At 50.7% G+C, this 14,476-nt stretch overlaps 3 protein-coding genes and 1 pseudogene across 4 annotated transcripts; 3 read left to right on the forward strand and 1 right to left on the reverse strand.

Moving 5' to 3' along the window:
* Window positions 1-2,456: 2,456 nt before the first annotated feature.
* LBRM_07_0010 (putative ubiquitin activating E1 enzyme) lies at window positions 2,457-4,634 on the reverse strand (the record flags this gene model as incomplete). The annotated part of the gene is made up of 1 exon (XM_001562141.1): window positions 2,457-4,634. One exon carries the CDS (start codon window positions 4,632-4,634, stop codon window positions 2,457-2,459), a length of 2,178 nt encoding a protein of 725 aa, XP_001562191.1.
* Window positions 4,635-9,846: 5,212 nt separating this feature from the next.
* Window positions 9,847-10,656, forward strand: LBRM_07_0020 (conserved hypothetical protein; the record flags this gene model as incomplete). Its single annotated transcript, XM_001562145.1, has 1 exon — window positions 9,847-10,656. The coding sequence occupies one exon, from the start codon at window positions 9,847-9,849 to the stop codon at window positions 10,654-10,656; it is 810 nt and encodes a 269-aa protein (XP_001562195.1).
* Window positions 10,657-11,205: 549 nt separating this feature from the next.
* On the forward strand, window positions 11,206-12,105 carry LBRM_07_0030 (conserved hypothetical protein; the record flags this gene model as incomplete). The annotated part of the gene is made up of 1 exon (XM_001562448.1): window positions 11,206-12,105. One exon carries the CDS (start codon window positions 11,206-11,208, stop codon window positions 12,103-12,105), a length of 900 nt encoding a protein of 299 aa, XP_001562498.1.
* Window positions 12,106-13,690: 1,585 nt separating this feature from the next.
* On the forward strand, window positions 13,691-13,957 carry LBRM_07_0031 (annotated as a pseudogene). Its single transcript is given in 2 exon segments — window positions 13,691-13,720; window positions 13,724-13,957. Coding segments are annotated over 2 exon segments (264 nt in total).
* The last annotated feature ends 519 nt before the right edge of the window (window positions 13,958-14,476 follow it).

A 14,476-nucleotide genomic window follows, 5' to 3' on the forward strand; every position in this document is an offset into this window, starting at 1 on the left:
CCGCATGCGCTTTGCCATATCTCGGCTATGGTCGATTTGTATGTCCAGATGATCGCCGAAAAATACGGCAGACATGTACAAACCGCAGTCGTCGCTATAGCGTTCCTGACGTGGTGAAAATTCATTCACCAAACGCAAAGCTGGCCAGACCATATTCAAGTGCTTACGTAGCTTATCTTCCACTATGGGAGAAGGTGCGGAGTCGAGGATTCTCAGCTGTATTTCTGCTGAGTCCCGCGTCCCTTTCTCCAAAAGCCCTGCGATCCAGTGCTTCATAATGAAGATGGGGAAATACACTACGCCGTGACGGTGTACCTTTGCCTTGAGTTGCTGCGCGCGTTTCCAATCAAGGTGCGCCATCGTGTCCGACGGAACGATCCGTTTCTTTGGAAGGTATGCGTCGTAAATGGCATCGAGTTCCATATTCGATGTTTTACCTGCGCGCATGTTTTTTTTTCTTATGGCCTGGCACCGGTACCGGGGAAGCCTCCCCCACCGGGTGCCCATTCATTACGGTCAGAGGGCGGCATGCCAAACGGACATGCGGGGAGTCGCCAGAAGAAAGGAAACTAGTCGGTCAGCCGCCGAAAAAACAATCAAGCTACAAGCACCAGCACCAGCGGCGCACGCAGGGACGCACGTACACGAATCCCGGCGGCGCTGCGGTCGGCAAATCTACAAAAACGGAAGCTACAGAACCCGAAGGGATCGCTGGGAACAATCGGGAACCCATGCCGCAGAGGAAACTACAAAGTCAAAACTACAAACGCGCAATAGTAGAAAACCAGGGTGAGCTGAAAAGAAAGGGGAACTGGGTGGATGATGGGCGCGCCCACTCGCTTCCAATCGTGTCGTCCGCGAGGGTCTGTGCTGTCCAAACCCGTTCCCGCACCTGGCTCGTCGCGGTTCAAGTTTTTACCTCGCCAACTCCGAGTCTCGGGGCGACGCTGGGTCCGACATCCGCGTAAAACCAGGGCCGAGACCCTGTTTGAAAACGGTGCATCTCGTGCGCCTTCGGGGACGAGTCCCCAGGTGAAGACCGTTAGGGTCCATTCTCAGGGAAGGGAGAAAACAGCTTAGCGCCAGGCGCCTGCCATCAGGAAGGAAAAACAAGAGACAATGAACAATGATTAAAAATGAGAAATTTAAAATGAGAAATCACTTGAAAAATTATCTGAAACGAAAGCCATTCATGTTACGAAAAAATACAACTCGCAAAAATACAACTCGCCTCCTGCGTTGGTAGGCTCAACTTGCGGTTCGTCCACGCCGTGGTCGGCACCCGCACCCTCCCGCGGTTCCCGGAGCACCCACCCCGCATCCGCGGAGGGAAACCGGTCCGCCGTTCTGTGGCCTTCCGGTCCGTCCCGGACATCCGAGAGATTCGTGTCTAGGGTTGGGTGGGTGGGCGTTTTTTCGTCGCGGGCCGCATCAACTCCACTTAGTGTGATTACTACATACATTTTGAGAAGAGAGAGAGGGACAACAGTAAAGTAAGAATCCATAAGAAAACACATGAATAGTAAGATACATATTTATCGACCAAGTGGAAGTGAGGAGTGGGTTTCCGAGAAACACGCGCTCACTCAGGATTCCTTTTCCACGGATAGAAGAACACCGATTCAGCTATCGGTTAAATTTCCCAGATCCAACACCACATCCCACCAACCACCACCCCCCCCCTATAAGGTCAAGTGCCATTCGATTGCCTTTGTGGTTTTACACGCCGCCAATTGAACCCCTAACCCCTAACCGTGGCTCTGGTACTTTTCCTGGCCACAGTTACGGGAGGAGGAGGGATGCTAGTATGATGGCGTGGAGGGAATGTCACGAATCCTGGCTTTATATTTCATCATCGGACCTGCTATTTAAGGTGAGAGAAATGCTCTCGGGAGAACTGCGGAGGCGATGCATGGATGTTGCTTTGCTCAAGCTCAAACTGTCGTTGTGTCAGAGACTAGAGGGGAAGCCAGCGTACTTTGTGAATAAGCATTGTCTTGTAGGGGAGGTGCATGGCGACCTGGACAAGAAGGGTGCAGACCCAATGTTGCTTAGGAAGGCATAGTGCCGGCAGGTAAAGGAAGAAATCAAGCAGGCAAAGGTACATACCAAGGAGCTGAAAAGTTGAGAAGTTTGACTTACATGGGATTACAGCCGTGTTAGATGTCGCCGGCAGAGGAAAGGGAAGGGGAAATCAGGTGGCGCAACGAAAGAGGTCTCATGCAGGTTGTACTGTTTTGTGTATCAGGGTGCATGAGAGGGGTTGCGTAATTCGATAGAGTTAAAGCATTGGTGATCAGTAGCTAGAGTACTTTCGCACTGGACAAGATTCTTGTGGTCAAGAGACCCGCATGAAAAAGCAGGAAAAAAATGTACGAAGCACACGGATGAGCCTCGTGCGGGATTTAATGCGACGGTTTCCCGCACTCAGGCTTGAGAAACAGAGATAGCGGGTCCTAGTCAACCAAGTCCTCGTCAGAGCTCCAGTGCGTCTCGTTCATGTCCGCCTCCCATTTTGCCTTAAGCGCCTTTACCCCACAGACTTCCTCAATATAAAGGGGACTGTTGACGCACCGCAGGAGAAACTCGGTCCCGCCCTCCCTGTACGCGTGCAAAAGCACGTCGGCACAGGCAGTGCAGAAAGGGTTTCTCTCTCCACACAAGTGATACATCGTGTGTGAAAAGACGCTGCCGCGGATCTGCTGCGGAATGACTCCGAGGCAGCACCGCCCCTGGTCACTTGCGCCGGCGGCGGATTCACGATAGGCTGGGCACCGGAATCTGCTCGGGTGTTGGTACAACTCGGCCAAGAGCTCGACCGCGATTGCGGAAGCAATGGACGACACAGCTGGTCGGGTAACCGTGCACTGCTCATCAAGCGCACGGAAACTGAGGCTGTCTGTTGGTGCTATGATGTCGCTGCAAAAGTAGCATCCCAAGTCGGTGTGAAGTGAGGCAGAGCACTCGACTTCCTCTATGGCATTGGGGCATGAGGTCTGTGCCCGTACGCCGTGACGCATCACCACGTACGTGTCAAAGCCAAGAGCAACGTTGATGACAGGTGTCCCTGTCGCCGCAGCAATGATGGTCGGCATCCAGCGAGCTTCGCGGGAATCAGTGAGGAGGAACACGACGTCGCTGTCGGTGATGAGCTCCTCCAATCTGCGAATTTCGCCCAACGCTTTATCTACCTGAGCCTCATCGACGCGATGTCCTGGCATGTGAATGGTCAAAGGCACTGGGTGCACCACGGCAGATGGGATGATGGTGTGAATCGCCTCGGCAGCAGCGTCCACCTTCGTCTTGCCGTCTTTTGCGGCCTCAAAGGTGAACAGCGACTGCCGCGCCAAGTTGGAGAAGGAGACACGGCCGCGGTCGACCAAGGTGAAGTCACGAACTCCCCACATCAGCAGGTTTCGTGCCACGTTGCAGCCCAGGGTGCCGGTGCCGAGAAGTAGCGCTTTGCACCCGGCAATCTGATCCAACGCCAGTGATGGCAACACGCGCCACTTCATTAGTTCAAGGTTGAAACGGGAATCACTGTCAGCCCGCTGCACGGAGTTGATGAAGGCGCCCAGTTCCAGGCTCTCGATCTTCTTCTTGCGCCACCCTGCTGCCTTGAGTGAGGGAAACTCCTCTTTCCACCGTACACGAGCCAGGTCGGCGGACGACGCGCCCGTCAGTCGCTCTCGAAGAGAAGCAACAAGCGACTCCTCGAGGGCATCGAACTCCAGGTTTATAAATATACTCTTTTCCGTGCCTCCAGTCCGCAATGCATACAGGCGGAGGGAGGTGAGGGACGGCACTGCAAGTCGCAGGCACGTGATCAAGTTGCGCGCCGGCAGACTGACGCCTCCTGCAGTGTCGGAAAAGTCGAAGAAGCACAAGACAACACTGTTACTCTTCGTTGCAGTGACAGCGACAAAGGCAGACGGTGAAAAGGAAATAAACTCAACGCTGTTGTTGGCGCAGATGGACAGAAACGGGTTGCAGCCCTGCTCAGGTTTCTGACGGAGTAGGTCTGTCCCGTGGCGATGTATCGCCTGCGCAGACTCAGCGGAAAATGGAAGCGCAGGTAATGAACCCAACACTAGAGAGTCGACGAGCAAAGCGCCCTCGATTGAAATGCATGGAAAAGCCTCACAGTGAAAAAAGCGGTACGCCTTCGCATCAATGTACGTGAACATGCAAAGGGTGGCAAACGGTATCTTGGACCATGCATCCGCCTCCTCTTCAGCGCTGGCATGCAACGCCACAGCAGGCGCCAACAGCGTCTCCGCCGCAATCGACAGTAGCGCGCTCCGAAAATCCAGCGCATTGAGCTCTTCTGCGAAGTTGAAGGTTTTCACCGTCCCTTGCACTTGCACGTTCACAACCTCGACAGTGTTCTCTTCTGCGGCCTGGGTAAGCTTCGATGGATGCAGACTACCGGCGCTCAGGTGCACCAAGTTTGGCGGAGACAAGAGCACACGATCGGAAACATTCACACGCATAATGCCGGCCAGGGCGGCATGTGGCTCCTTCAGTCTCCACTCGGTGAGCTTGAGCTGCCGGAGTTGCTCCCAGAACCCCACCTCGATGGACAGTTGGAGGTCCGAGAAAGTGAGATGCGGCTTACCTCTCATGGTGCTCATGGCGGTTGAGGACTAAGTTCTACTTTGTGCTTCTTTTCTTTGCAGGGATACTTCTAAGAGCGTGTGTGACTTGGCTGCAGCAGAAAGAAGACGAGGGTATAAAGAAGGTGAATGACACGACAACGGTGGGCAGTGACTAGGTAGAAAAAAAACATTCGAAAAGTGTTTGGCACGAGCGCAGAGGAATGGCAGTGATCAGTGCAACTCTGTTTTTTCACGGTATAATAAAGAAAAAAAGATTTGCGATGCACACGCTCACCGACACACATGGAAAGACGGAAGAGCAGCTGCAGCGTACACTTATTCCTTTGCCTAAGAGCATCATTTTTCCGAACCAGAGGTTGACATATTGCAAGAAAAAAGTATCACAACGATAGGGAATGGTCAGGCTTATACAACAGGAAAGGTAGGGCGCACTCATTGTGGATGGGTGGAGGTACCACGGAGTCGACTACCAAAAAGGTTGAGAAAGTACAAAAAGCAATCGGAACAGAAAAAACGCATGGTACACCGTGAAAGTATGAACGAACCTGCGCTACGTCTTGCTTCTTGGATGGAAACAGCCCCACAGGACGAGGACAAGCAGCGTGTTAGATGGGGAAAGCCACGTCTAGGGAACACAAAAGAGAACCCCGACCCTACAAATAGGTGCAATGCGAAAAGGAAAAGTAGAAGAGAAGAGCGAAGAGAGGATTAGTTTATATGTACGTGCGTCTGTCTATGTGTGGCGTGAAAGTGAGTGCACAAGGTGCGCATGACGCCGGTGCAGAATGGCCGAAGCTGCATTTACGGAGGGTGATATAGGGTCCTTGAAAACAAATGTACAATTACGCACTCACATGGAGAGAGAAAGAAGCCCTGTATCAGTCTTTTTGCGCAAAGCCGACTTGTGGAAAACAGGAAAGCATCCATGAGCGGCTGCTCGACAAATAATCTTCGCCAACAAGCGGCTCTTAACTCAGTCGAAGGGCAGGACATTGGAATCGTGACTAAAAGCAATCCATTACCTCAGATGCCGTGGCGCCTCACCGATAATGAGCTTCACGTTAGCCTTGCACGGGTAGTAGCCGAACCACGGGGCAGAGATTGGGCTCTGGCGTTGAAGCATCTGACACCCACCCACCTCACATGGTGTCAGTTGAATGGGAGCGGGCAGCTAAGTCATCGATGTCACCTCGCCGCCAGTGTAAAGCCGAGTCCCTTGCCGTATCAGTTCCAGAAAGTTGTGGTGGTACACATCCACGATGGTGTGGCGCATTCGAGCGTCGCTGCAGTACTCGGAGTGCGTGTTGTAGCCGCAAAAGGAGTTGAGCCGAAACTGGTAACCAAGCGGCCCCAGCATGTCATTGAACCATTGGCGGGCCGTAACCGCCACAAGCAGTGCCTGGAAACTGCAGGCGTCAGCCTTCATTGTAAGATTCCGTTCTTTTGCCCTTCCTGTTGCAGCACAGGAAGCTCGCCATCATCGCCCTCACTACTGCACTGCCGCTTGCAGAATTTAAAAAAAGGCGACATGAGGAAGCTCTCATCAGCTTCTCAGGATTCACGACCAGTCATGCATGGCTGAACAAGTCGCTACATGTAGACAGAAAAGCATTGGCGCTGGGCTCTGATCAAGCCAGGTCACTCAGTGTGAGAAGCTATACTACTTTGCTCCCACACTGCTGACTCTCCAAAGATACCTGGGTTGCGCCCAGTAGCTCTGGGCGGCACTTATCTAAGCAGGTTTAGTGGATGAAGCCTTCACGTCTTGCTACACTTGCAACAGCTTCGTACTTGTGAGCACCGCACGCCGCCAGCACTAAGCGCTCGCGCACAATCTTGAGGACACATAGTTGCTAATTCTATCAGTAGAGAAAAAAAGAGGGACATAGTAGACCATCATTCCCATCATACTGTAGCCTGTGTTATTCGTTTACAGCATCATGATTCAAGCACGGCCTGCAAGTCCATGCAGGAGCTGAGACGGTGGTAGACACTAGATGAAGCCTATATTCCCCTGTGATGTAGCACCAGCAGGAATGGGGCGATCAAAAACGACAAAAGGGTAGCCTCGTTGCTGAGGGTGCGGTGCAGAGCACCACTGACAATCATGGCGCTGGACATAAACAGCCAGCCACTACCCTATGCAGAGTCGGGGCGATGGTGTGCGATGATTGGTTTTGTCTTTGGTGCAGCGGAGTGAAGAATGATACGCAATATAGCCTACAGGATTTGTCTAGAAAAGGACACAGAAAGTGGAATTTGCGTCTCTGTATAGAGTTCTATGGTGAATAACCTTCGCAAACCTCAATGATGGAGAGAAGTTCAAAGAGCAGGCACCCATGACACCTAAGCGAGAGCGGAAGTGCGACAAACTTAAAAGAGAGCGCTCATATAGGTTATCCTCTCTTTGCTCATGAGTGAGCGGCTGCTGAGCCGAGCTCCTGGTTTTTTTTTTTATGATGCGACCCTAAACCCACTGCGTAGAAACAATGAAAAGTGAGAAGAAACTACAATGGCATTTGAAAGATTACATGGTGTGTATGAAACTGACTCTGCACAAGTAAACTGAGCACACTCTGCTTACTAGCAAAGAGGAACCAAGCCAGACGCAAGGTTGCCTGTCTTACCTATCACAACGTACACGCATGAGAAAGGTGATCGCAGAAAAGATTAATGAAGAACGTTCTTAAGAGACGCACAATATGGTAATTTTTGAACCCGACATGTGGAACGATCAGCCCACTATTGAGAAGGGAAGAGTCTTAGAGAACATTATAACCAGCTCCTTTTGCCTGAAGCAAATCTGTCAACCGAAAAGGGGGCTTGGGTCGAAAATGAGCTTCTCTCTTCAAGATGTCGCTAAGCAGCCCGACTGCAGTCACTTCGACATTGAGACTTGGGTACCCGCGCCCAAGACATATCCAGAGTCCCGGTTACCTCAGTAACTCCCCGATCATCAGCTTTATGTCTGCAATGAGAGGATGGCGGCCATGCTACACACCGCCGATCTGCTTCTCGAGCAGTAAAAACTTGTGCACAATGACCTCTGCCTGCCGATGTTAAGTCTGGTTTGGCAGGGATAGAAGAGACGGGATATCGCCACCCGTCGTGAGACGATTCCCGGCACGCATCGATCCTGCAAACCCCTTCTCCGAATCTATGAAGAAGTGGCTCAATGGCGAGTCATCAGCCAGCTGAAAATGCGTGCACTGAGAACAGTGCCGGATAAAGAGTAACTTGCACCTGAGGGGGGGGGGAAGCACCTTCTCGCACTCGGCGCCAGTAGCTATGAGGATGCCGGAAGGAACGCAATTGCCAGCACTTCTTTCCACAATCCAGACATCCTTTAGGCCCTCTTGGCATGCTTTGATGCTCAGTTTTGGACGCCTGCACGGCAACGATGCCGCTTGAGTAAAACATACTGTGCGCAGTGCCGCGAGAAAACGCTAGGATGAGTTACCTGGGAGGCATCTTTGAAGTTGCATCCGCAGAGGAAGGCACCTGTAAAGATGGTGCCTTCCGCGGATACGCTAGCACAGCAAGCCCCATATCAATGCTCACCGCTTGCTGCTCGTCCAGGGACGGCACCACCGTGTGGATGGGATTTGTGCAACAAAGCTGGAAGTATAGAGACTTTGAGATGAAGGCTTCTGAGGGTGACGCGTTGATGCACTTCCCGAGCCCTGTCACGTATTGTACAGCAAGCGCTACAAATGCCTTGCAATTCTTCGCAAAACAATCAGCGAGCTGGTCGTGTTTCATTGCATTTAAATCGCGTGGAGATTCAATGGGATGGAATAAAAGTTGCTCCGAGCGTTAACTTTTGAGCTCAATCTCAGTGTGATTAAGAAAGTTCGTAGTTACTCAAAGAGGACTGCAGGCCCTTGCGCTAAAAGAGACCTGTATTTCTCCATGCGATCTCTCAGCACGGTTCTGTCTGATCAACAACAACTGCTTGGTACCCTCAGTGCTGTGTGTATGAAGCTACTGATACCTCTACCATGCCGGGACTGAAGACCACGACGTTCTTGTCATTCTTGAAACTTGCGGAGCTGCGAGCCACTTCGAGTTGCAGGGCGGGCACAAAAGGGCTGCAGGGCAGTCAGATAATCGTGAAGTATGAGCGCTCGCCTCTCAAAACAACATCTATGTGTGACAATTAGGCAAGGAAGGAGCTGCACAAAACGCCAAGTATCATCTAGTGAGAGTAGAATAAGGTGGGAAAGCTTCTCCACCATCGCTGAGTTGAACCTGGGAATGGAAATGGAAAGCGCTAATACGCGTGCCTGCACTTGCGCTATGTACGAAGCCATACAATATCAATGCTGGTTTCATGTTAGTTTTACGGCGAGCTACTGGCAGGTACAGTGTTGCTGCAAGTGTGCACTATTGTTCAGAGACGTGTTATTGGCGAGGTACTGCATTGAAGAAAAAGTGCCATACTAGCGCATAGAGTTTTATCAGCGCTTGTTCTGCAGTCATTCTCAACGGACCTGAATCTGGATGTGTGACGCAGTTAATGGCGCACAGTGTTTGTGGAATGTGCTACAGAACTGTTGTGAGCCTCCGGTCCGATGCATTCGATTTGCTCTCGCACCTGGGGCGTATTTCAGTTGACCCTGTGAGACGTGGTTGGTGTGGTTCATAGCTCACATGAGAAAAATGTGGTGAGGTGTATGTCACTGCCTTTTTTTTTTTTCAGCCATTGGGTTGGCATGAGAGTGAGTTTTAAGGCTACAGTTTGTTACGACTTTGTGTGTGGAGTGGGGGGGATGCTGTTCCTTCTCTGGTGGTGGGCACACGGGAAGAGGGTGGTTTTGACCGCTTATTAAGTGGCAATCTGATGTATGTGTACTATTCGCTTTCACATGAGCTATTAATTTACCTTGCGAGACTGAATCTGCAATTTCTTGACAGCAAAGAAACAAAAAATGAGTTCAAGAAATGATTTGGGTAAAGTGCTCCTAGGTACTTCGTTACTCACTGCTTGAAGTCTGTTCATCAGCAGGCGCACAAAAGCTCTCGTTTTGAGGGATTGCTGCGGCGTGTATCCGTGAAAGCTCCTGCGAAGATAATATACTAGGTCCTTGCCCTTTTCCAACGGCTCGCTCTCCTGAAAGCTGTATGCACAAGAATTCGCCTGTTTCTTTCTTGTTTTTTTCTTTTCATCTTTGCACTGCCGAACATCACATTGCGACTTCAGTTGGCAACCACTCCTCAAAGTGCAATGCAGGATAGATTGAGAGAAATTGAGGGCACGCTTGCCCGATCAAAGGAACGTAAAAATACAATCCTGTACAAACTATCAAAGCGGCGACAAGAAGAAGAACGGCTTGCAAAGCTGGGTGTGGAAAGGCTTCCGACAAATCCGAGGGAAGTGGATGATGAAAAGGTCATTAAATATGTCCTCTTCAGACTGAAGCAGGAAATCGGCGACAAAACGGCACAGCTGCGAGACCCAAAACTGCTTAGCATTGACAAGGACGGTGAGGGTGTTATTCGAGCAAAAAATGATGAAGTAAATAAACTGCTTTCTCGCAAGTGTCAGTGGGAAGCGCGGCTATCCTTTCTCGCCGGTGAGCCAACTCTGCCGCGCTTACGCAAGAAGACTTTTTTCGGTTGCGCAAAAGAGCTTCCTGAGGCTTTGGTCACACGAAAGCGTCAGCGTGTAGAGGGGGAGCAGGAGGTGGGAGAAAACGAGGTAGCGAATAGCTCCGATGAAGATGAACTAATCGCAGACCAAGCAGAAACTGAACAGCCTGCAACGCGAGATCAAGACTACCTGGAGAGAGTAGCGTGGCTGGGAACAAGTGCAGCAGATTTGGAGTTGGCTCGGTTCGAGCGTGAGTCGGAGGCGAAAATGCGCACAAAGGGGAATGTAACTGCACCTCGACCTGGCACAAGTGATCTAATACTCTCGTACTGCAAAGATGGAAAACTCATGATTCCAGACGAGGAGCACTTTAAGAGAAAGCTAGTAAACAATCGCAAAAAAGCACTCCAGGAGCGCTTGACTGCCCTTCGCAACAAAAGCTGAATTGTCTTTCTCTGCACCTTTTTAGGGTAAGAAAGTCCTCTGCTGCTATCAATTCTCTCTTGAGAAACAAAAAAGGGGCGAATGTGAGATGTGCTTTGTAAACTTTTCTTGATTCTGCAGCGAGCAGGAGCAGCTTTACTGAGGTCCAAATGAAATTGGTGATCTGTCTCAATGCATGGGAGTTTGAATATATCGCGTCTAAAAGTAGCTCATCACGGCGACTTTAACAGCAACAGTAGTGAGTCTTGCTACTAGATTTTTTCCCGTTGCTGCCGCGTGAAGGTGCACTGAAAAAGCTGTTTCACATCACCCCTATACTTATTTCTCTTTATCTTTGACATACTGACGCAACTTTCTGAGCGAAGAAAGGGCTTCCTTGTCTGTCTTCCTTTAGTAGAGGCTTTTTAGCCTTTTTTTTCGCTCCCTAACAGCGCTTATTGCACAGCGGTGTTACTGATGAGTTGCCCTTTGTTTTACACACAGCTCGCTGAATCTTGCATTGATTCCCTTACATCACGTGTGTTACAGTGATCTTTTTTTCCCCATAGAATGCCCGTTCTTCGAGCAAAGAGAGCACGTCTTGACCACGGACCAAAGCGGCCTATTTGTCGTTTTCTGCTCTCCGATGCAGCAATAGGAAAAGTGACGAAAGACATCTCAGCAGGCACCGATGCTGCTCGTTCAGTGACTCCTAGGGAGTTGGGGAGCGGATCGCCACACGACCCCATTCACCTTCCACTTCGAAAGATTCCAAATGACAACGGATGCTATCATTGCGCCACTGATGAGTGTTGCTGTGTGGAGTTTGAAAAGATCTTATCGAATACCTACGCTCAACTATCGAAGAAGCGTGTCGTTGAGGTGTCTGGTGCGCGACAGCTTTGCGCAAAGTCACTTCTGACACCTTTTGTGTCAAGGCTTGTGCATCTCATGAAGATCACAGAGCAGGATACCTTCTACGATTTCGGATGTGGCAATGGTTCAGTCTTGTTTCAAGTCGCCTGCATGACTGGTGCGAAGTGCGTGGGTGTGGAAGTCAGCACGCACAACGCAGACGTTGCACGCGAAGCCTGGCAAGTGCTGCAGCAGGTACTGGAGCGAAAGTACAAACGTCCGATGCCGGCTGTGGAAATTATCACAGCGGATTTGGCTGAACTAATCTCCACCCCTACATACTTCGAGGAGGAAAAGGGACAGACAGCTATTCTGATGTCGAATCTTCTTTTCCCGAAGCCCCTGACGCACTTTTTGTCGGAGCGGCTGCGATCTACCCCTGTAGGAACTCGTATCTTATGCTTTGACGATTTGTACCCGCACGCTCGCTCGGTGGCTACGTACAGAGACCCTGTTGCCTTTGAGCTGTTCGACATGAAGGATTATTTGTGGCAAGAGATGAGTGTAGAGTGGTGCTCAATGGAAGGTACGTTCTTCATACACACGCGGAAGTAGTGTTCTTGCTGCACCAGCTGATAACACGCTGCACGTCACGACTCTCGCTTGCTTGTGAATCTTTTTTTTTTGTTTGCTTAACTGTATCCGCTCTTTTTTCTTCGTGTGTCGCTTTTACAGTGAGTCGTTGTTTTTTCTCTCCTCCCCTTTTCCTTGTACCATGCCTCTTTGAATTGTACATCGGGATAAAAGAAAAAATGGCTATGTGCCATTATTGCACATTAAGAATCTCTGGCGATTCTCTTTTCAGCTAAGAGCTCGCTTTCCTGTTGTGCTGGAGCACAAGGTGTATTCAAATGGTCAATGGAGCAGCTGGCGCCGCAGGTATTGTTCATCTCTCTTCTCTCTACCTCTCTCTCCTAATAGCTTGTCTCGTTGCTAAGGTGCCTCCCCATATTTGGCTGAAGATCTCATTTGAGCTTCCCTCACGTCTCTCGCAAGTCTTTGGTTTACGTGCTTTTTTTTTTTTTGAACCCAGAGTCGTTCTCTTGGAGTTCTACTCAGAGATCATTGAAAGACATCAACCACTTTGTCCCTGTATGTATTTTTTCTCTACCTGTCTCTGTCAATGAAGAGCCAACCCTGGTGGTGACGGGGTCAAGCGCCTACGACATGGAGAGGCCAGAGAGATTTACCGCTACTGGTGGCGGCGGTCTGGTTCCTGGACGGCGCTGCGTCGGGGCGACGTGCGACCGTGAACAGCCCTGTGCCATCCATACGAGGGGCAGATTGCCAGCGTGGCTCCAACGCACCCCCACCAGGCCCTCGCTGCCTAGTGGTGTGAGAGTCTGAGGATAAGGCCGTGCTGAGACGGCTGAGCCGTGGCATTGTTGTAACGCGTATGTCTACCGCTGCGAGGCAACGTCTGGTTAGGCCTGTGAGAGTCCGGGGCTCGAGTAGCGCGTTACTTTTGCTGTATGGTGGATAATAGGCACGCTGTAAAGGAAAACCCCCTCTAGTTCTGTTAAGTTGTTGGAGAGGCTGCCTACGTGCTACTTTAAAGGCCTCAATTTGTACCTTGATGTTGTGACTTGCATCAAGAACTACCTGGAGATTGTTGGCGGCAAGTCTGGTATGATTATCAATAAAACATTGAGGGGATAGTGAAGCTATTCGCGCCGACTCGTCGCAGAGCGGTGCGACCAAGGGTGGGCATCGAGCTGAGCGGCCGCCTGGGCACAGCTCCGGTTGACGTGCAAAAGTGACACTCCAATCTGCTGGAGCTCGCGGCGAAGAACGATCACTTGTACGCCCGCGGTATGTGCGATGTGATGAATCTTATTGATGTGTGTATGGTGCTCGTTCCCAGCTGAAGATTCAGAGCGATCGGCCTGCTTACCTTGTCTAGACGCACGACGAGGTAGTCGATCACCTGAAAGGTCATATTCTCAAGCAATATGTGAAGAGCAAGGGCATAAACCCTGATGACTGCCCTGTTGGCAAGCCCACCTCCAACAATGTGATTGTAGCGCAGAAGGGTATCTGCGTGTGGAAGCTCCATGCGAAGGAAAAGGCTGCCCATTGGTTATATGCTTTGACGAAGGGCAACTACTACGCGATCAACTACGCTGCCAGGCTCATCGTTATGTTCTGTCAGATCTCAGAGGGAATCGTGTGAAAAGGAGAAAGCAACCGCTTCTTCGATCTGCCGTGCAGCATCATGACTACTAACGTGATTCATGGCAGTATCGCTACCAACACGGTTCCCGCTGATTGCATTGACAACTATAAGCTCCGCAATCTAGCTTAGATGCCGCATGGGTATATCCAGAGTCGCGTTTCTGATGAGGTCTCGAACGATCTGCTTCCGGAAATGAAGAAGGGGGCACAGCAATGCTGACAGCATAATTGAAAACCTTACCGCCGCCCCCTCACTCTACAATGCTGACGAGAAGAATATCTTCACTGCGCTGGTACGTCCTCTGACTGGTGACTGGGACATGCACAAGGTTGGTGGCAGCGCGTAAACTGCCCAGTATGCTCTTATCAGCGTTCCAGTGATCGTCTGCGGCCGTCTTGGCATCATCGTTGAGCACTAGGCGAACGAATTCGTTCCGCAGAAGAACCGGTGGGCTCTGGTAAACAGGGCATGAACCCTGTGCGCAGGTGTCAGGACACAAAGCCCCACATGTATGCGGCGCGGTAACTCCTTTGATACGCTTTTTTAAGTTATCAACAAAAAGTGTGCTGTTGATAGCGGTATTGTGAACAGTACTGCGGGCATGGTACATCATCTCTTTCACCAGCGCTCTAGTTCCCCTCCTTTACTCGCCTGTGCTAACTGTATCGGTCGTCGGTAACTGATGCTGTGCGTTCTCTCTGCTTTGAAAAAAAAAAAAATAAGAGAGGAAGACATTATCTCTCTGGAGCT

Source organism: Leishmania braziliensis, chromosome 7 (genome assembly GCF_000002845.2).
Source record: "Leishmania braziliensis MHOM/BR/75/M2904 complete genome, chromosome 7".
NCBI classification, from domain to species: Eukaryota; Euglenozoa; class Kinetoplastea; order Trypanosomatida; family Trypanosomatidae; genus Leishmania; species Leishmania braziliensis.